This window comes from Esox lucius, chromosome 8 (assembly GCF_011004845.1).
Source record: "Esox lucius isolate fEsoLuc1 chromosome 8, fEsoLuc1.pri, whole genome shotgun sequence".
In the NCBI taxonomy this organism is placed as follows: domain Eukaryota; kingdom Metazoa; phylum Chordata; class Actinopteri; order Esociformes; family Esocidae; genus Esox; species Esox lucius.
Window position 1 is genome coordinate 9,614,882 of NC_047576.1, and position 23,298 is coordinate 9,638,179.

A 23,298-nucleotide genomic window follows, 5' to 3' on the forward strand; every position below is an offset into this window, starting at 1 on the left:
CGATTCATAATCATTATAAATCCTTTATATTTTTCATAATAGTTCTCCTTTACTATTATGAACAAGAAAGATAAACTAGGCATGTTTAGTTTGGCTTGGCCACCCAAGAAGTGATTGTGGTGAACAAGTGAGAGGTTTTGAAGAGCAGCTAATTATGGGCCATTGCTAGCTTTGTGGTAAGATCTGGCTAATACTCTGTTCCTTTGGTAATCAGAATCTTTGTTTATTAAAAATTTACATTTAACACATTTAAAATTTCAATACAACTTATACATAGGTCAATCAACATAAAATATCTTTGTTGTTAGTTTTTCGCATAGTTAACTTATTATCGCATAGTTAACAAATTAGTTCTATCATGCAAATTATTTGGGAGAGAAAAATATGTTTCGTTGCCCTCACTCTAAACTACTCTTCCTGTGTGAGAGAGCAGCATGTTTCACAACGTTCAAGTCCAGAACTTCAAGCGATTTATGATTTTAGACATGTTGGTTGCAGTTCATCATCACAACATAATCATCACTTATAGCAGCTTACTATATGTAGCTGCTGAATCTTGTAGCCAATGAAGTTTTAGTTTATCCTCAACTAATCCTAATTTGGTTGGTCCCAGGCCAGAGTCGATACCTGGTCTCCTGTGTAGCAGGCTGTGTCTCTAACCACGCTGTTTAACAATGGGTAGTCAGTCAGTCAGTCTGTCAGTCACTCACTCAGTCAGTCGGTAAGTCAGTCACTCAGTCATTCAGTCTGTATATCAGACAGAATCATATTATGCAACCCCAGAAGTATATTACGCATATGCAACTCACAAGGGGGTGGGGGGAGCTCTGTCTTTGTCACCTGACGCTGCCATGCTGCTGCTGTCATTGACAGTAAGCAAATCTACTTCCGTGAGGCCCATCAATCTTCCCATACTGCTGCAGCTCAGCAACTGTACTAAAGATGTTGATCAAGGGCAGATATGACTGTTTTTATAGTTTGTATCTTTACTTTATCTTTTGTATTTAATATAGAGGAAATCAACAAAAGAATCATAAAAGATTTCTATAATAATGTATCATTTATAATGATTATTTTTGAAATGTTATGAGAAACATTGTTGTTGGCCCCTCATGTTGACTACCAGGAGTCCCGCGGACCCATTGATGTGTTAAATCTCCACCCAGGTATGAATACATATTTATCTGTGTACAAGCAGTTTATGATCGGATAACGTCTACAAATATGATGTTGGACTCTCCATATAGAGTGAAAGAATTTAATAATTGAATTTAGTAATTGATTAACACAATATTATTTCATATGAATTTACAATGCCATGTATAAAGTGTTACCAGCAGGGGTTAAATTGGTATTTGGGAAGTTGTGGAGCCCTACTTTCTACCCTACATACATCCCCCCATCGATAAAAAAACTAACAGACACACAGTCCACAACATTGGAAATGGATAAACATTCAGGAAATAGGTGAGTCTGCATACCAGCAAGATACGCTTTATTTGATAAATGTAATAATGCAGAAAGCACCCACCCAACTGTAACAAGTTTTGAAAACGAAAGGAATCTGACAAGGGATTAGAGCCCATAGAAACAATGCAGTATCCTTGCACGACGGGTGGGGCTACTAAAACAATACACATTGTTAAATCCGCATTCTTTAATATGAAGACTAAACATTGGACACTAAAGTTTAAACCCAAGATATCATGTGACGAGAACATTGCACTGTCAGCAACCTGGGAATGAAACAGTTGCACAGAGTGCCACAGAGTGTCCGCCTTCGGAGTGTGGCTGCAGCTCCATGTAGTCTGAAGGGGAGGCACCTGCCAATAGCTTTTGGTGAAGTCTAGGGTTTGAGATGTAATGGGCTCTTCCAAGCCGTTTAATGAGCTTGTCTACTCGCCGGGTAGGCTTTCATACCAGGAAATGGCATTCAGGGCCTCGGAAGCCATTGCAGAAGCGCATGGGCCCATCAGGCTTTGCGACCATAACGTCCCTCGTGGAGAGCTCCACAACACTCATCTTCAGATTTATTTTCTTTACATGCCATCTCCTGGCGTACATGCCATCGCCCTTACATGGCTTCAGAAGGACTCTTTTTCTGGGTTCAGTGGGTATGAGGTGACAGAGCAACGGGGTCTGCCCGGATCAGGTGGAAAAGGCATGTTGGTTCTGTGACACCAGGTGGTCCAGATCTTTCATCTGGTGAGCCATGACTGTTTCTCCAAAGGCAACCTTCTTGATGGGGCGTCCCACAGCTCCCTTTCACCCAGCTCCCTGTCTTAACCTGAGCCACCCACTCCTTTAGCATGTTGATGTGACAGATTTGAACAGGTCGACGTCCTCCTGGCTGATTATCAGTAAACCGTTCATAGATATTTTACAAACTGTTGAAAATCAATATATAGACAACAACACTCATTTCTTAAAATATCAACCTTATGTTGACATGCAGTATTGAACAACTTTCTGTAAATAGCCAGGCAACATAAACATCTACTCTTTATGCAAATCACTTCCAGTTTTATTATTTACAGCATTTCAGTAACAAAGTTTGTAGAAACATAAAGATTGTATGTATCATGTCTTGAAAAATATTCGTTACTGCTCAGGTAAACATCCAAGGTAAACATCCACATATACAATGGAGTCTCCTAATGAAATGAAAGACAGTTGACTTCAATAAATCAATAAAAAACGATTATTATATAATATAAATATATAAGTAGTTACCTTTCATTATTTATTCTGAGGATATATATTAACAATGCTCTCAAAAGTATTGACCACTCTTGAACTTTCCACATTGCATAAAATCCTAATGGACTTAATTAGACATCTCTGCCACTGATCAGCACAAATAAAGTCCAAAATATCAAAAGAAAAAAAAAAAAAATCAGGCAGAATGTCTATAGAGGGAAGATATTCTGTGAGCAGTAGCACAGTGACATTTTAATTGGCTAGGTCTATATAATCATTTTTACTGTAAAGCATGAATGGAAGGGTCACATTGACAGCATGGAATTCAAATGAGGACGTGTGTAGGTGAGCAAGAGGGACGATTGAATGTCCAATTTGAGGAAATGTGTGGCCTTGTGGCACCCACACCGGTGACCAGATACTACGGGAAAACACAGATGAAGTGAGAGCCTCCGAGAGCTGCAAATTATTACATAGCCTCAAACCCATGTCAAAGTTATGCAGACTCTGCAGAAACAGGTTTCTGATCAACAAAGGCTCTAAGTGTATATTTTTCGATGGATCCTACCTACCATGTGTGGGTTTGAATGTGTTCCACGCATGTTTGAAAGCAGTTTCGTCCCAGATAGCACCACTCCAATTGCAAACAATTGAGACCTCAACTGGAAGTTCCATTAAGTCACCTGCACTCAGCAAATTGCTGTTTATAGGGTCGTACAGGGTTATTCAATTCTGGCCCTCAAAGCCAGTTCAACTTTTTTCATTGCAATCCGCTAATCAGTGGGCTACTTAGACCTGGGACACCTGGTCGGTGCAATTAATGATGAGGTAGAAAACCTCAGGAGGGTTTCTTAAAGAAAAACTAACAAGTCTGTGAGAGCCGGAATTCTTAATGGTTGGTAGGTGATCAAATACGTATGCCATGCAATTAAATGCAAATGAATTCAATGTGATTTTCTGGATTTTTGTTTTAGACTCCGTCACTCACAGTTGAAGTGTACCTATGATAAAAATGACAGACTTCTACATGCTTTGTAAGTGGGAAAACCTGCAAAATCGGCAGTGTATCAAATACTTGTTCTCCCCACTGTATGTGTTTTATTAACATGATATCAATATTTAATTTTTTTAATATCACGGTTATCGTCACTACCGGTCATAGACTGTAAAAAAAATGGACGACGCCCTTTCGCTCTTTTCCATTGGTGAAAACTGAAGCCGCCAGTGTCCCGATACGGCGCTGACATCTTGGACTTGCGTCTGCTTGTTAAACCTAGACGATATGTTATAGCCCAACTTACATCATGTTCAACCTTAATTTAGAATAGGCCTAATACAAAAATAATTGGTAACTTCTAGCTAACGATCCCCTGCTAGCTATTAACATGGCTATTAATGAGGCTTGTTGTCTTTTAGCTAACGTTAGCTAGCCCATTACATTTATTTACTAATTAAATAGCTTATAAATTTAACTTACCGAAAAAAATTCAAAGATCGATTGGAAATGCCAGATCGGTTAGCACAATGTACTGCAGAACAACCCATTATGTCCGTGTGAAATTATATCAATTATAGAAATTTAGAGATTAAATGTAAAGTTCCAATCTCCTCAGTCCTCCGAAGATTCAGTGGCTCCTCGGCTCAGATAGCTGTCAATCACAGCTGTGAATCACGACGTCACACCACCGTTTTTAGAGCATTAAATAACTAACTAAAAACCAACTTATTTTAAAAACAAACTCTTGAATTTACATTAGCGTGATACAAACTACAGTAAATGAAAGAAACCAGCTTCGGAAAAAAGATATTTGAGGGTAATTTAATTGTTTAGTTGGTCTCGCGTCCCATTGAATAACATGGGGAGGGCGGGGTTTATGACCTATACTGGGACCACTCACCAGGGGGCGATCGAGACGTTTTGGCTTCACTTTTCAGGGCTTGTGCGGCACGCTTGCTACCGGTATATCGTGACACCCCTAGTCAAGACAACTATCTCAAGTAATTTTGGTGCCCTGAAATAGGGGGACTATAAAAAGTGTTACTTTTTCCAAGTAATGGAACCTGTGTAGGTAAAAGTACATTATCCAAATCATACATTAACCTGTTGATTCGACCTGCACTGGCTCTGCTGTTATCATGTCCAAGCATTTTAGACCAGAATATATGATAGGTATTTGTGGATTACAGTCAGGTAGGACAATGCTGCTCCCTGTTTGTCAAAATAGTCTCTGACAAAACACAGATAGAGACAGTAAAGAATGGTAACATCTGAGTCTGCTTCACAGTTTTTTTTAAATATATTTCAGGCATTGTTATGCTTTATTTAACAGGGAAGTGTGGAAAGACAAAGGACAACATTTTTACTGAAAGAGCAGTACCAACCCAGGCTGCCCCAAACAAATTTTGACCTGTCATGTTGCTGATCTAACGGTCCAGGCACCTGTCCCACTGTGGGGGTGCCTCAAAGCGAGGCATCTCACAGGCAAATTCTTTTTTTAGTTGGGAGGTGACACTAAGCAGAACAGAGTGACCCATCCTGACCTGACCAGAAATAACTGATCAGGAGTTCGGGGGCAATAAGCATAGAGAATGATCATGCAGGGAGAAACAAAACTATGATTGTAACTCTAAGCCAACTGCCTGTGTTTGTACGGTCTCTGACTCAGATACAAAATTATTATTTTCTGGCTTTGTGTCCCCATGAAGATTTTTGTTGGTGTATGAACTACTTTTACAGTAACTACTTGTGTCACAGGTGGGATTGGAACGAACCAACGTCTTAATCATTTGAAGAGCCAATGGCTGACACAGATTCTGATGTCGCAGGCAAAAATATCACTAGGCCAGGGGCCTGACTCATGCTGTCTATAAACCTAGCTTCCTTCTGGTCAATAATTTAGCTTTCTACAAAAATATATATTCTATATTTAATGTGTATTTTAAATGTAGGACCTTTTTCTGCAGAGAAAAATTATTATTTTGGAAAAGAGGTCTGCGCACAGTATAGACTCAAATAGGTTGGCTATAATGTTTTTGTCCGGTCCTGTTTTCCAATAGTTTCAACCTGTTTTCCAGTAGGTTCGGCCTGTTGTCCAGTAAGTTCTGCCTCAGGTTTTTTCATCCTTTTGAACCTTCTCTCTCATCCTGAATACAGGTTTCAATCTGATCTCCCAGCGAGGAAAAGGTTGGCCGTTTGTCAGTGTCGTATTCCCAGCACCTCATCATCATATCGTAAACCTGTCAAAGAAAGCAATGTGTGAATGTTACAGCAGGCAAATGGTATTTGATTGAACCAGGCAGGTGGCTGTGGAAACAGAATAACCTTGGTGGGACAGTGTGGCGGTGCAGGCAACCTCCAGTTGTTCTTCAGGATATCAATGAGATGCATTGAAATGGAAGGAGCCTGCATGTCACTGCCAATCTCCTGCATGTACAGCTGATGGATGGAAGAAAATATGTCAGTATAAAGTTGTGGGATTTTCACATTTTCATTGAACTTTTATTTAATCAAGCCTAACAAGCAGTCAAACCTTGATTAATTGCACTTTTACATTACAATTACCATACCATACCACAACCAAATGTAACTTCAAATCAAAAACAACAGCGACTATCGTTAAACATATTGAGAGATTATGGGCATGAGAAACTTAATGCGTAAGTGCCAACTAACGGTTTTATGTCTTAAACTACCCAAGGGACAACAGGGAATCAAGACAGCTCTGCAAGATACAGGAAAAGGAGGTCATTTCCTGTTTTCTTTAACCATAGCGATGAATTTGAAATTGTCCATACAATTTACTATGATCTATTTAATATGAGCTTTAAATAATGCCTATGTCTGGACTTGACAGAACTCAGTCTTAAATAGAAAGGTACTAGAGTTTGGCTTTAGCTACTTACCCTCTTTGGGTTGCTGTTGTGTTCACAATACGAGAAAAGCTCATGAAGGACAACACCAAAGCTCCAGACATCTGACTTGTGGGAGAACTTGGACTCTGTGATGGATTCTGGGGCATACCTAGATGTGATTAAAAGTCAACTTGCGTTGGAGCTCATTTGCAAAGATACATACGGTCTCAGTAACACTTTAATGTCCATTGCCAAAACATTGGCTAGGTAATTTTTTCGCCCAGTTAATCCAGTCAATGATCTGGATGGAATATTTGTTTCCAAGAGTGTTACTGACACATTTTTACTTAGATACACAAAACATGGGCTATACAAAAATTACTATTTTTACTATTTTCTTGTAAAACCAAGAGCAGAACACGTCACAATCTTTTCTGTCCACATTGAAATTCCTCTGATGGTACTGCTTGACAAATTGGCATCCCTTACCTAAGAAGAAAGCAGGTCAAGAGAACAAGTTCATGCTACTAAATAAATCCATATAGGGGGACTATCCATCAGAGTATTTTATACAGGCCCTAATAGCTTCTTCAAACTATAATGCACATTTACTTTCCTCCAGCAACACCAATGGACGTGTCGTTGCAATAGAGCTCAATAAGGATACGTGGTGTGAAAAGGTTACAGGAAAAGCATATAATTTAACTTTCACACAAGTGGAAAATCAACTCTGAATGCAATGGCCATTACCAGAAAATAGGGCTTTCTCCAGGATGTGCCACTCTGTAGTACTCCTTGTCAAAGGGAATTATCTTTGTCAGGCCGAAATCTGCGATTTTGACCAGCGTGTCACTCGCCACCAGTATGTTCCTTGCCGCCAGATCTCGATGCACATAACGCATGCTCTGCAAGTACTCCAAGCCCTTTGAGTGTAAAAGGACATGGATGAGATATGAATGGAGAAAAACTGTCCAGAATGGAATTGATAGGAATTCGGTGATGTGAACTGGCCTCATACTTTACAGATCTGAGAAGCAAAGAGCAACATTCGCCTGTAGTTGACATGCAGACGGTTTTTCTCCAAGTATCCAATCAGACTACCATAGGGCAAGTACTCCATCACCAAGCTCATGCTGAGGCGACCTACGCCAAATGTGGATAAACATTCCTTCCTTGAAAACAGTTATTTACACAGGCGGAAGATTCAACATTCAACTACAGCACTTTATCTGACATTTTCATTTTCTATTCAGGGCACTGAGCATGTATAAATAACTGGCAGACAATTTAAGTTCATAATGTAACTATCAAGTACTGGTATTTCTGGCATATTAGGATTTGACTAAGATGGCAAAGACTTGGTGTTTTGGTCTATTAACAACTGTTTCATGGCCCATTCAAATTGCCTGAAAGGATATCAAAAAGACCAAACAAACATAATACATTTGTTTTCTAGGGAATCCTCGATGATAGAATGGGCACATCTGCCATGTTACCTGTGAGGTGCTGCTGAAACAAACCACCTTGGTCAGTACAGACGGCCCTACAGTCCACCTACACTGTTACTGGCATTTTGATTTCTGAATGAAATGCAAGTTCTTACCCATGCTGTAGCAGACGCCCCTGTATTTGACAATGTAGTCACAATGCAGTGAGCGAATGGTGTTGATCTCCTTCTGAAATTCCTTGAGGTTTGACTGCTTGTTGGGCTGTAGCTTCTTCACAGCAATCAGTTCGCCTGTGTTGTCCCCCAGAGGATCATATCGGCACAGCTCAACACTGCCAAAGTTCCCCTAAACACAGACAGAACTTTGGCTCAAGTTGTAAATTGGAGTGGTGCTTCAAAATTCCATGTGATAATTGAAAGTAATTGACTCCAAATCTTGAGAAAAAGTTTTCATTGATTTGACCCTTGGCACAGGGTGTCTAAAATGTTTTGTGCTGAAAACACTGTGACTGCGGTAGGATTGGATTACAGTCACGTTGTGCCTGTGAGACTGGGAACTGTAATTCCCTGCTCCTTTTCTTACAGCTATGGCTACAAGCACTGGTAGCATATGAAAATGACAATGCTTGTTTACAGTGTCTCCACTGACAATGGAAAAAGACAAGGGAATTTAGCCACATTCAGTCTGCACAGGTGAAAGGTTACCTTTCCCAGCGGGGAGATGTAGCGCAGGTGTCTCTCCTCATACATTAATTGGTCCAGCTGGTGGGAAGGGCTTAATTCTCTCCAGGAGCTGTCCCTGCCAGGGATAGGCTCTGCAGCGTGAAGTATCACATAGTCTATGGCACAGAAAGAGAGGCACTCAGATGCTTAAGTCCCTGATGCTCTTTGTAATTCACACGAGGCAAGATTTAATCAAGGTTATCCTCAAAGTTAAAGGAATAAAATGTGCAATCTAAAGGTAAGCAGCAGTATGTTGTTTCAACTCACAGGTGCAAACAACACATTTGCACACACCCAGTTGTATCTCAGTCGGGAGTGAAGGTAAAGCAAATAGGTGAATGAAATAAACAGACCCTAAAGTACAAAGCAGTGTTTTACTAACGAAATTCCCATCTGGAAAACTGGCATGGTGTGCTTTCGTTACATGGTGTGGGGGTTATTAATGAACGATACCTGAAGTTATCAGGCTGTTTAGTTGGCGGATAATGCTTCGACAAGATGGCCGGAATGCAGGCTGGTAGTTCATACATTGGCTGATGAGCTCAGCCAGCTCTGTCCACTCAGAGGAGGGCAACTGCTTGTAGTTCTCGTAAAACTCCAGCTTCTGTTAAAGAGACACAGATTTAATTCATGTTGTCAGGTTAATCCCAAAGTAATTTGACACTGTAGGGCATTTCAGTGGAATTTGACTGCTTAATAATTAATCAAAACTGGATTAAAGTGACTTCAATAGTCAGGGATGTTGACAAAGCCAAAGAAAATGAACGGTTGGCAGTTTCATGTTGGTTTGACATTGTTTTTTAAGTTTTTACAAGTGTTTTAATTTTGCATTGGATATACAGTGGGGAGAACAAGTATTTGATACACTGCCGATTTTGCAGGTTTTACAACTTACAAAGCATGTAGAGGTCTGTAATTTTTATCATAGGTACACTTCAACTGTGAGAGACAGAATCTAAAATCCAGAAAATCACATTGTATGATTTTTAAATAATTAATTTACATTTTATTGCATGACATAAGTATTTGATCACCTACCAACCAGTAAGAATACCAGCTCTCACAGACATGTTAGTTTTTCTTTAAGAAGCCCTCCTGTTCTCCACTCATTACCTGTATTAACTACACCTGTTTGAACTCGTTACATGTATAAAAGACAACTGTCCACACACTCAATCAAACAGACTCCAACCTCTTCACAATGGCCAAGACCAGAGAGCTGTGTAAGGACATCAGGGATAAAATTGTAGACCTGCACAAGGCTGGGATCGGCTACAGGACAATAGGCAAGCAGCTTGGTGAGAAGGCAATAGAGTTGGCGCAATTATTAGAAAATGGAAGAAGTTCAAGATGACGGTCAATCTCCCTCGGTCTGGGGCTCCATGCCAGATCTCACCTCATGGGGCATCAATGATCATGAGGAAGGTGAGGGGTCAGCCCAGAACTACACGGCAGGACCTGGTCAATGACCTGAAGAGAGCTGGGACCACAGTCTCAAAGAAAACCATTAGTAACACACTACTACGTCATGGATTAAAATCCTGCAGCGACCGCAAGGTCCCGCTGCTCAAGCCAGCATATGTCCAGGCCCATCTGAAGTTTTCCAATGACCATATGGATGATCCAGAGGAGGAATTGGAGAAGGTAATGTGGTCTGATGAGACAAAAAAATAGCTTTTTGGTCTAAACTCCACTCACCGTGTTTGGAGGAAGAAGGATGAGTACAACCCCAAGAACACCATCCCAACAGTGAAGCATGGAGGTGGAAACATCATTCTTTGGGGATGCTTTTCTGCAAAGGGGCAGGACGACTGCACCGTATTGAGGGGAGGATGGATGGGGCCAGATATTGCGAGATCTTGGCCAACAACCTCCGTCCCTCAGTAAGAGCATTGAAGATGGGTTGTGGCTGGGTCTTCCAGCATGACAACGACTCGAAAAACACAGCCAGTGCAACTAAGGAGTGGCTTCGTAAGAAGCATCTCAAGGTCCTGGAGTAGCCTAGACAGTCTCCAGACCTGAACCCAATAGAAAATCTTTGGAGGGAGCTGAAAGTCTGTATTGCCCAGCGACAGCCCCGAAACCTGAAGGATCTGGAGAAGGTCTGTATTGGAGAGTGGGCCAAAATCCCTGCTGCAGTGTGTGCAAACCTGGTCAAGAACTATAGGAAACGTATGATCTCTGTAATTGCAAACAAAGATTTCTGTACCAAATATTAAGTTCTGCTTTTCTGATGCATCAAATACTTATGTCATGCAATAAAATGCAAATTAATTACTTAAAAATCATACAATGTGATTTTCTGGATTTTTGTAATTTTTACAATTACAGACTTCTACATGCTTTGTAAGTGGGAAAACCTGCAAAATCGACTGTGTATCAAATACTTGTTCTCCTCACCGTAGGTTCAACGAATAGTCGTGTGGCGCCATCTGTAGGAAATGGCAGAATTAGATACTGCAGATTGTTCTGTTAGCTAGGAAATAGGGTTTACCCTCTCTAAGTCGAAACCCTGCAGAGGTGCCTGTCCTCCATTGAATATCTCCCACAGTGTGGCACCAAAACTCCACTTATCACACTCCAGCTCAAGCCTCTCTGGAGTCTCCAGCACCTCAGGAGCTACCCATGGAATCCTGTCCAGCACCACTGTAGGAACACGCAGGAATAGTTCATAGAGAACAGGTCCACTGAAGGATTGAGGTATTATAATGTGCACGTGGTATGACAATTTACCACCTCTGCCTTATAATGTATGACGGCTTACCATCTCGGCCCAGGATTGCCACGTTGATGCCAGGGTCACTCAGCTTGATGAAAGGAGAGGTTCTTTTGGATATGTCCCCCTCCCTAGCCAGGAGGAGATTTTTGGCGCAAATATTGCCATGAATAATGTTTTTCTCTTCCTATTTGATGAGGGAAGAGAGAGATTAACAACTTAAAAAAAAAAAAATAATGTCAATGACCATATGTGCTCAAACATTTGGATGTAGCAGTTCAACAAATAGAAGCAGTAAGGTTAACACTAGGCCCACAACATCTGATGCCAGATAATGAAACTTCAGTAGATAAACTGAGTACACAATTATCTGACTGAAAGTGTCTTCTTAGAAAACATTAAAAAACATTTCCAATTAGTTATTATCAACAGAAGAGAAAGAAAAACCAACAACCGGGTTCTCAGAGTTGGGAAATATCATTCCATTAAATTAATCTGATTGGTTGACTCAATAGATATAGGTCTTAACCCTGAAGTCACTCAAGTGAAGATTACATTTAAAACAATTAGGGTTAACTTGATGGCTTAATAAACTCTAATGGCATATTTAAGTTGCTCTGTTTAAGTGTGTCTGCAAAATTGCTAAATTGTAAAACACCCCCAAAAACATTTACAAGCACTGACTCTGGTCAGCTATCCTCTTAGAGGATTGTTGCGCGATTGGAATACAAGTTCTATCCTCTCCACTGAATCAATCATTTCTGTCTTCATGGCAGATCTGCCTCCAAGCCGTGTTTGAGTATATTAAACTCCCACATGCATTCATCTCACCAGGAAATTGAGGGCACAAGCCAGTTGTTTGGCCACTTCAAGTTTCCAGCTGACTGACACAGACCCTTCCCTCTTGAGGTATAGATCGAGGGCCCCACACTTGACAAACTCCTGCACCATGATGTCTGCAAGGTTTAGAGATGACGACAATAGCAAGATTAGAAGGGTTACCATGGCAGCTGCTCTTTGACAGGAAATTGACTCAGCAAGTCTCAAAATCCCCCACAGACGATGAAATGAAACTGTTTTGGCATGCTCGGTAACATTTGTAACTACAAATTAAACTGTTGTAATTGGTCATTGATACAATGAGTTACAATACATGTACTACAGTCACCTTAGCTCAGACTGTAGCATTCCCCCTCACTACATAAGTTAACATAATTAAAACTTCAGTTAAATGGTGCCTGGGATTTCTTTACTTATTTCCTTTAAAGTGAAGTCATTTTGAGGAGAAGGAAGTTATGATATTGAAGGGTTATGGTCACTCACTTTTGGAAATGTGAACACTTAATCCATAGACCAAAAGAAGGTGCTTGTGAGAAATTTGGCTCATCAAGCTGGCAGCTTCAAAGAACGACTTGGGCAGAGAAAAGAAAAACAAGAGAACATGCACTTAGCACAGGTGTAAATTAGCTTTCTCAACTATGTTTACAGATTTCTGCATATATGAACCAGAATGATTATTGAATAGTGCGTCATTTTTGTAAATTACTAATCTGAAAAAAGCTTTGATGAGTGACCTTTACACATCAACCAGTTCAGAGTTGCATATCACATCTCAAGTTGATTGATCTTTCAGTGCACGACAGAATATCGTTTGAAGGTTTTTCATGAAATATAAAATGGCTGAGCTCATGGGTTCTTAAGGCACATTTGTTCTGTTTGTACAGGGGAACCTGTGCACCAAATGTCATGACTAAGTGAAAAAGCATCAGGGGTATGATCTTGTAAGTAAGCATTTTCAAACATTTGTGGCAGTGCCACAATCTAGACCATCAGTTTCACTTTCAAAATGTTACAGCTTCATGGGAAAATGCTGCTATGATACACGAAACTTTCTTTATAAACAAACTTGTGGTTTCTGAGATATTGTATGTGACTCCAGATTTTAAAATTGGGCCACATGAGAAACCTTCATAAAAAAGCTCCATAACTAAAATGGTGACATGAGTAAGTTGCTAAATTTCCCCTTAAATCTGCAATAAGATGCAACTGAGTTGCATCATATCAAGGTTTTCTATTTTGTTCAGTCGTGTTTGTGTTGTTCCGTGTTATATCATACATCCCATTTGTAGTTCCACCCTGTTAATCTCTCATTATACAGCAGTCATTAGATCATACACTATAAATCAATTATTTTACAGAGATGCGCCGTCTTCCCATTTTTCATGTAAATGTTTCCGAGCCATGCAGTGAAAGTGTGCACCTACTTCCCAGCAGGTTTTATGGTTTGCATCCAGCTCCTTAAGCAGAACATCGGTCACATGGCTCTCTCCATCGTGAATGTCAACCTTGCGGCCTCTGAAGATGCGCGTGAAGGACCCCTGTCCCAAGCTTTCACACTGATGCGTGGAGAGGATGGAGATGTGAATGACACACAGAGTAGAGTGACGATGCTATTCATTCATTTAGTCTGTTTTGTTATTAACCCAGATTTTTGTACTGCATGTCAACACGTTTCTTTAAACGCTCGCTGCTTTCAAGCCACATGAGGGGGAGACTGCTAAGAACGTACCCATTGAAGATCTTCATACTTGATCATGTGGAACTGGATGTGACTGGGTTTGGTCCTGGGCAGTGTTGGGGAACCCTGTGTCTCTGTTAACTTGGTGCTACGCATGATGACTGTGTTTGAGAGTTCTGCAGCATGAAAGGCAAGGATCTTGTAATAAACAACGACTAGAATGCCTGTGTATTATTGATAGGTGTCCTGAATTGAGATGTACAATATAGTACATGAATAGCTGGGAAGCCCTTTACTAAATAATGTACTTTTTTACACTGAACAAAATTATAAACACAACACTTGTTTTTGCCCCCATTTATCATGAGCTGAACTCAAAGATCTAAGACTTTCTCTATGTACACAAAAGGCCTATTTCTCTCAAATATTGTTCACAAATCAGTCTAAATCTGTGTTAGTGAGCACTTCTTCTTTGCCGAGATAATCCATCCACCTCACAGGTGTGGCATATATAGATGCTGATTAGACAGCATGATTATTGCACAGGTGTGCCTTAGGCTGGCCACAATAAAAGGCCACTCTAAAATGTGCAGTTCCATCACACAGCACAATGCTACAGATGTTGCAAGTTTAGAGGGAGCATGTAATTGGCATGCTGACTGCAGGAATGTCCACCAGAGCTGTTGCCTGTGAATTTAATGTTAATTTCTCTACCATAAGCTGTCTCCAAAGGCGTTTCAGAGAATTTGGCAGTACATCCATACGGCCTTGCAACCGCAGACCACGGGTCACCACACCAGCCCAGGACCTCCACATCCAGCATCTTCACCTCCAAGATTGTCTGAGACCAGCCACCCGGACAGCTGCTGCAACAATCGGTTTGCATAACCAAAGAATTTCTTCACAAACTGTCAGAAACCGTCTCAGGGAAGCTCATCTGCATGCTCATCGTCCTCATCGGGGTCTCAACCTGACTGCAGTTCATCGTCGTAACCGACTTGAGTGGGCAGATGCTCACATTCGATGGCATTTGGCACTTTGGAGAAGTGTTCTCTTCACGGGTGAATCACGGTTTTCACTTTACTGGGCAGAGGGGCAGATATGTGGGTGAGCGGTTTGCTAATGTCAACGTTGTAGATTGAGTGGCCCATGGTGGTGGTGGGGTTATGGTATGGGCAGGCGTGTGTTATGGAAAACTAACACAGGTGCATTTTATTGATGGCATTTTGAATGCACAGAGAAACCCTGATGAGATCCTGAGCCCCATTGTTGTGCCATTCATCCATAACCATCACCTCATGTTGCAGCATGATAATGCATGGCCCCATGTTGCAAGGATCTGTACACAAGCTTCCTGGAAGCTGAAAACATCCCAGTTCTTGCATGGCCAGCATACTCACCAGACATGTCACCCATTTGGCATGTTTGGGATGCTCTGGATCGGCATATACGACAGTGTGTTCCAGGTCCTGCCAATATACAGCCACTTCGCACAGTCATTGAAGAGGAATGGACCAACATTCCACAAGCCACAATCAACAACCTGATCTACTCTATGCGAAGGAGATGTGTTGCACTGCGTGAGGCAAATGGTGGTCACACCAGATACTGACTGGTTTTTGTACCCCCCCGGACCCCCCCAATACAATACAATTTTAGAGTGGCCTTTTATTGTGGCCAGCCTAAGGCACACCTGTGCAATAATCATGCTGTCTAATCAGCATCTTGATATGCCACACCTGTCAGGTGGATGGATTATGCTCACTAACACAGATTTAGACTGATTTGTGAACAATATTTGAGAGAAATAGGTATTTTGTGTACATAAAGAAAGTTGAGATCTTTGAGTTCAGCTCATGATAAAAGTGTTGCTTTTATAATTTTGTTCAGTGTATATAATACAAAAATAGCTATTATGAATCCTGTGATATAAACATTTGCCTGTACCTTTTGGTCGAGGTGGACAGCATCTTTCCAGCTTGACAGGAACCTCAGCTAGAACCAGCTTGCTTTGTTGGTAGAAATCAGTAAGCTCACGCAAGCTGAGAAAGGACTTATGGACCCCCAGAAGATTGAATTGTTCATTTTTCGTAATTACACAATCTTTGTAATCCATTCCAAGAGGAGTCTTAAAGTATCAAATAAAAATAGATTCAGATGAAAGCAAATTGAGAATTGACTTCAGTTGGCAATTGTTTGCATTTTACCTGAACGCAAACGGTGAGAAAGAACTTGTCATATTCTTTGGGGCTGCGTCTCAGCAGGAACCTGCCTCTTTTGGCACCACATTTTTTAAGCTTGTGCACTGCAAACTCGGAGCTGCGGAAAAAATATACAGTACAGTGGAGTTCAACCACACGTCAAATGTATCTTTATGTGTTTGGTAGAAGTCTGAGACCACCTACGTGATTGGTCCATGGCAGTGGCTTTCAATGTCTTCAAGCAAGCTGGGAGGGGCAACATCTTGACAGAAATAGTGAGTTGAGTCAGTAGTCAGTCTGAAGTAGCCATCCACAAGTGAAACAAATGACAGGGCTTCTTGCACTGTATGAAACTCTGCCTCCTGTGAAGAAAGGGTAGCATGCATGCTATTTTATTGGGCATGCACACTTATTGGGCAAGTTTCCCACTTGCAATTAGCCATTATCAGTTGTTGTCAAACAAGCGTTAACTACAGACGTATTGAGCAACCAACCAGGCATCGGTCATCCTGCAGGGTGATGGAGACCACCCTGCTGTCTTGAGCGACCCGTTCACTGGAAGCCCTCTTGACGCTGATGTCGACAATTTCTGGGAAGTCACAGAACGTCTGCCATTCCTGACACAAAACATTATTACGGTTTTCACGGTCAGCCGATGTAAATACGCCCCACAGTTCTTATGTACCCTTTACCTGTACAATTAAGTAGTTAATAGTACAGGGAATATATAGTGACTCTTTAAATGAATAGCATTATAACATGTCATAAATGCTCACATAACTTACCGCGATCTGTTATAATATTATCACAGGGTTGCCATGACAAATATTTAGACCTGATGACATTCACATTATAGCCAGTTTTGACAAAACCCCAAACAAAAAGGCAGAAGAGTCCACCACACCATAGCCTAGAGTACTTGCAAACAGTATTTTTATGTAATAAGTTGAAATGTGCCTGATTACTGTCATTTTAAATACACACATTGATGCTATTTATAAGCAAGCAAACCAATTCCTGTCTTTCTTCGTCATTATATCAATAGATTTTGAAACTATAACCTTAATGTTAAGGAGAAAGTTAAGGAGGTGTTCTTTTCCTCACCTGGACTTCTTCAGGGCGGAGACATCCACTGATCTGTATGCCACTTTCCCCAGAGACCCGCAGAAGGCTGGCTGTCGCTTCCTTCTGCGGCAGCTGGGACCCCGGTTGGTTCAACAGAAAGGTCTCAGTACCATGGGAAGGATCCACCCCAGCCAGCTCTATCAGGTACCTGATCTTCAGGCGGTGTTCCCCAACTGAACAGTGGCCCAGCTTCTTCAGGAACCGCTTCAGAGTGTTGCGGATTCTGTAACGTGCCAGCCGACTCATCTGCTGGATGTCCTGCCGATGTGTCTTGGGAAGGCATGACTTGTAGCTGAAATGTCATCGATCTGATGTTTACAGCCAAATAAGGAAAAATGTATATGAGGAAATTGAATTGTTTTCATGTGCACTTCATTGCGTGCATACCTGAAAGTCTTGCTGACCTCCCTTACACTCTGGTTGCGTTCCTTGGCCAGTCGCCAAAGGTCTAGCACTGCCAAGCCAAGACACTCCTCCTGGGCACTCAGTGGAGGTGAGACCCCCCCCTGGCCAGCCACAAAGTCACTGCGGGACTACATGTTGCAAAGATTAAGACTTTACAGAGAAGACTGCAACATGAACATGCATGTTTACTGCACAGGGGGATAATGCCGTTAGAGTAAATTCTGTAATTCCATGTTATCTTATTGCTTTATGTTTTCATCTTTTTTTTTACGATTTTAGTCTATATATGATTAAAACGACATGTATAGATGTATGATTATATATGATTAAAATACATATATATATATACTGCATTTCTAAATATTAGAAATGTGTTTAGTTTTATTGTTGAAGGTTGGAAGTGTTTTCTTTATACCTGGGCAAAGAGATAATCAATGACACAGAAGTCAAGCACTGCATTGACTCTGTCTCTTGTCAGACAGTAGCGGTATGATGTTTTCGATCCTTGTCCAAACCAATTAGCAAAGAAAAACCTTTGTGAGAAAATGAGGAATGAAAAGTATTCAGTTCACACTTTCAACTTATAGAATTTGTATAAGAAAACATTGTGGTCCAGTACAAACAGGACAAAGACCAAATAAATTGCAACATAAAGGCTAAAGGTTCACTGTAGTCAGATTTCCCCAGCAAGTATTAAAAGATTTGCATACATGTTTAATGTTTCCAGACCTCTTTTAAAAATCAGCGTGTGATGAATAAGAGAACACGATGTTCTTTTGCATCAGTTATATGATAACAAATACAGATCTAAAGTGATTACATTGGTGGGTGTCCTTTTGGTTGATGCCTGGCAATGTGGGTGGATTGATTTCCTGCCTGTTGGGCCCTGTCCGGGGGCCTCCCACGGATAGGGCCACAGTGTCGCCGGACCCCCCCGTCTCAGTTCCAAGGTGTTACGCTGCTATATGATTGTGCTGGGGGATATGAGGAATGCATTTTCTAACTTTTCTCAGTCTCCTCCAGTTTTACATTTTAGGAGGAGATGAGGTCTTGGTCCACACCTGCGGAGTACCTGGTTTGGGGGGTCCGTTGCTGTCCCTGTCCTTGTCCACCTGGTCTTACTTTTGACCTAGTCTAGAATCAAATAGACTCTGGATTTAGCCCAGAGAAATGTATTAATTATTCCAATTGGACTCTTAATATCTCACCCGGCACAGCCAGAAGAGGACTGGTCACCACTCTGAGCCTGGGTCCTCTCTAGGTTTCTTCCTAAAATTCGGCCTTCTCAGGGAGTTTTTCCTAGCTACTGAAATTCAACCCTACTGTTGTTTGCTCCTTGGGGTTTAAGGCCGGGTGTCTCGGTAAAGCACTTTGTGACAACTGCTGTTGTAAAAAGGGCTTTATAAATAAATGTGATTGATTGATTGATTACATTGCATTTTCATGTTCTTCTAACAATTCTTCTTTATATTAAATGAAAATTTAAACCTTTTCTCCTTGATTTTTTTCATATCCAATTGTTGATTAAGGCCTCATTGCAGCAACTCCAAGCTGACTTGTATCACACTGCTCACTCAACCAGGAAGTCGAAAATGCAATTAATATTTTTCCTACCTGACTCTGTAATGAACGCTAATGCTTTCTTCAGTGTTGAAAACGTGTGTTGGGGGGTAAAAGTAGGAGAGATCACTGATTGCCAAGGCAAACAGGCTGTGGTATATGGGAAGGATACCTGCAGAGAGATGCATGGCATTATGGGAAATCCAACAACTAACAACTATGCAAATGTGACTGTTTAAATACATTTGGGGCTTTGATATAGAAAGGGTTCTGAAGGAGGATAATGGGTAATCACAAAGAAATAAATACATAGGTAAGAAGAATTCCAAAACCCCTTCTATAGAGAGGCAATCTATACAAAACCTGTTTGGTTAGCAGCAGAAGGATATAGTTTCACCCCTCTAATACAAATATTACTCAATGTTAAAGTGTGGTAACACTGTTCAATTAAAAACAGGTACAACCATATAAAATAAATATCTTACCACATTTTTCAGCTGCCAGGACACAGACCTTTTCAGCAGAGATTTGTCCAGAAGTTATGTTGATAGTTGTTGCTGTTTTTGTGGCAGGGAGGAAATACAGATAAACCTGTAATCCAGAGCCTGATCCAGACCTCTGGCTGCCTCCTCTCTCCCGATCCACTAGAGGAACTGTCTCCTCCTCTGTGAGATCCATGATTAAGAACACTCCTGAGAAAAACATTGGGGTGTAATTCATTTCTACATACCAATGAAAATATAAAACTTCAATGTATTTGGTTTAGATAACTTACCATAACGTTTTACAACAGACTCCTCAATAAGTTATTGTTAAAAATTATTAATTAATGTTTCTTTGTGAGTACTTCAACATCAATCAGGAAAATATAGCTCCCTCCACAAGTACTGGGACAGTGAAGAACATGTTATTGTTTTGGCTCTAAGTTTAGATTTGTATTTGAACAATTAGCATGTGGCAGAAATATGAATGCATAGAAAGTGTGGTCTTTTCTAAATGGTGAAACTAGTACAGTATGTATATAGAAATACCCTAAATTAAAGGCTAAGAATTTTTACTTTTACTTAATAGTAATTGTTTGAATTACATTTTCAAAGTTCAGTAGGTCACTGTACATTAGATTGTTTTGGTCTCTTTTTTTATCGAATCACTAAATTCACTGCATTTTCATTGCAGATTCATGTGTCCTTCGAAGTTACAGCCAACACTGAGGCAGTGCAAATGTATATCTTACATCGAAACTGCAAGAAGTGAGGATACAGGAAATATATAGGTCTCCTAAAATCTCACAAGAAGATGACATCACAACTCATATTGTATGATTCATTCTACAGTCATGAGACTAATCAATGAACCAGAAAAAGTGACGTTATTAATAGTAATGGGTTAGTCCCAAGCTATAGGGACTCACCCATTAAAATGTACACAGTACATGCAACTCCACACAATACACGGAAATCTACACAATACATTCAATTCAATTTACAGTACAATAATGAAAAACAATTTACAGTACATAAAACATTGAGATCAACTCTTTTGTACAAGCCTAATATTCAAATCAAAACATTTGAACTGGAGTCAAGTATTTAATCACATAGTTTGAAATACTCAATCAGTGTTATCTTGTCAAATCACAAAACAGCAGCTTGACAAAAATAGTAAGACAAAGATGTCAATTGAAGTGCAATAATCACCACTAAATCGACAAAATAGCCTATAGTATACCATTACCTCAAAACATTGTGCACAGCAAGGTGTCTTCTTGTCAATGTTTCTTGTGAAGTTTTGCTTCTATGTTATATGGTTGTGGGAGGGGGAAAGTAAAATGGTTTCCTGTTTTAGACATTTCCTGACAACGTTTTTGATCTCGACTCAGTGTATTCAGCCTGTGTGCATTTTTTTTTAATTTTATACATAGCCTGTTGTATTTGGTAGTAGAGACAACAGTAACATGTATAATCTTAATGCAGTTTCCTCTTTGGTGGGGAATTTAAAACATGATTGTGTTTTGATAACAATTTTGTTGAACTATTTTTCAATAGTATATGATACTCTTTTCATTTACATAGTATTTTTTACAGTACTGAGAATGTTGTAGTACTAAGAATGTTTAAATGGATATAAACATGAGTGAAAGGTAATTCAAATGTGATTTGTTCATGACAAAAACAAGACTCTCTGTACCTGTACTGTGGTTTCCTTTTTCAGTGGGTACTTGTAATTTCCTGAAGGTCAGACCAAAAAAAATGTAACCTTATAGCTAAATGAAAACAGAAAATCAAATGTATTACGTTTCCTTGTTCAATGTTATGCACTTAGTTCCACTCTGTACGCATTCAGGACTAAGTTCCTCCTAATTCAACTTCCTGTTTGTGTGTTTACTCCATGTGGAGTACAAGAGCACCTCAAGCCCCCTGAAGTCGATAGACTTTGTTAGTTTTAACCGTTGACTATTTTAAAAGAATCAGACGCAGGTGAACACGTATAGCATGTCTTAGGAAGTCACATGTAATGATGACGAATGGGGCACTAGAGAGGAGCATTTCCTTGGCTGTAGTTGTATAGCATATGATGCTGGGATGATATACTGTAGAACAAAATAATTTGATGCTGGATAGTGAATACTGCCCGGAAAAGCCAGCATCAGCTCAATCAACGATCAAAATGCATGTTCTTTGGAATCAGCACAGTTTGAGAATTCTTACCATATGAGATCAGATGGTTCACTATGTGGAACGCAACAGATAGAAATTGATTTATGAGAGCAGAGAAAGTAGGCTTTGTCAAAAGCCTCTCTGACACTGAGTAGAGCAAACTCACTTCAGTGAGTTTCATCTTTCTTGAAGCCTGCCTGGTTAAGGTGGCATGACTGTTCCTCTGATGGAACTTTTGTGCAATTTGAACTGTGAAATTAATAGCAAGAAGAACTGAATAGCAAGAACTGACCACCATGAACTGAACAGCATGGACTGAACAGCGTGGACTGAAATGCATGAACTGAAATGCATGAACCGGACAGCATGGACTGAACACCACGAACTGAACAGAACAGCATGAAATGAACACCGTGACCTAAAAGGAGAAAACTGAGAAGCGTTAACTGAATGGCATGAATGTGCAAATGGAGGGCCACGTGGAAGAGAGTCATTCTTCATCGTGGCTTTGCCTCGTCACAACAAATCCTAGAGATTCAGAAGAGTGAATGATTCAGCCAGTGTCCTCCAATGCACATCCCACCAGCCAGTCCGCTCGTTATCTCACTGCTCACTCCACAACGAAGAAGAGCTCCCTGTCTGACTCCCAGATGGTTTGTCTTTTTGGTCAGGTTTTGCATTTTGTCTGAGAATGAACGTGGAATGTGCGATGTTGTTGTTGTCGCCTACATATCTGAAGGGTGTTTTATTTGACACTTTTCCTGACCTGTTGCTGGTGCCACTGTAACTAGCTGCTTTTCGTAATACGTGCCAGATGATTGGTGGCTGGCGGTGGGGCCAATTGTGTAGGCCAGCAATATTATACTGTACTCCTTGTTCATGACTATGTGGTCAAACACAGCTCCAACGTCATCCTTAAGTTTGTGGACGACACCACCATCCTGGGTCTCGTCTCCAACAACGATGAGACCGAATACAGAGAGGAGGTAAGTGACTTGGCTACAGGTTGCCAGGACAACAACCTCTCTCTAACCATCTGCAAGACTAAGGAGATGATCGTGGACTTCAGGAAGGGGGGATCACGCCCCCATAGACATCGATGGAGCTGAAATGGCCGCTCATCAAAGATGGCTATACTTCCTGAGGACACTCAGTACGTTTGGTGTGTCTGCCAAAACGCTCACTAACCTTTACAGGTGCACCACTGAGAGCATCCTCTCAGGCTGCATTACTGCCTGGCACGGCAGCTGCTCTGCTGTTGACCGCAAGGCCCTCCAGAGGGTAGTGAAGTCTGCGGAGTGCGTCATCGGTTGCCATCTCTCATCTACCACACACAATGCCTAAGGAAAGCACGGAACATCGTAAAAGACCAGCCACACAGGCTGTAGTCTGTT

General features: G+C 40.8%; 1 protein-coding gene and 1 long non-coding RNA gene across 3 annotated transcripts; one reads left to right on the top strand and one right to left on the bottom strand.

The window, feature by feature from the left end:
• Positions 1-4,978: 4,978 nt before the first annotated feature.
• jak3 (Janus kinase 3 (a protein tyrosine kinase, leukocyte)) lies at positions 4,979-21,577 on the bottom strand. 2 transcript variants are annotated; one of them, XM_010871436.4, is made up of 24 exons: positions 21,435-21,577; positions 19,733-19,939; positions 19,302-19,419; positions 18,103-18,220; positions 17,670-17,815; positions 17,262-17,574; positions 16,652-16,774; positions 16,362-16,519; positions 16,164-16,275; positions 15,904-16,084; positions 14,008-14,132; positions 13,703-13,834; positions 12,762-12,849; positions 12,270-12,394; positions 11,487-11,625; positions 11,217-11,368; positions 9,176-9,326; positions 8,705-8,838; positions 8,156-8,345; positions 7,571-7,695; positions 7,303-7,475; positions 6,604-6,721; positions 6,023-6,136; positions 4,979-5,937 (listed from the first exon to the last, which is right to left on the bottom strand). In XM_010871436.4, the coding sequence occupies exons 2-24, from the start codon at positions 19,923-19,925 to the stop codon at positions 5,818-5,820; spliced, it is 3,348 nt and encodes a 1,115-aa protein (XP_010869738.2). In that variant the 5' UTR covers positions 19,926-19,939; positions 21,435-21,577; the 3' UTR covers positions 4,979-5,817. The 2 variants fall into 2 exon arrangements, with proteins under 2 accessions (XP_010869738.2, XP_010869737.2); XM_010871435.3 differs by lacking the exon at positions 21,435-21,577 and adding an exon at positions 20,982-21,057.
• On the top strand, positions 8,845-14,001 carry LOC105011430. The gene is made up of 3 exons (XR_828080.3): positions 8,845-8,960; positions 13,163-13,219; positions 13,710-14,001. It is a non-coding gene; the product is annotated as an uncharacterized LOC105011430 (long non-coding RNA).
• Positions 21,578-23,298: the final 1,721 nt, after the last annotated feature.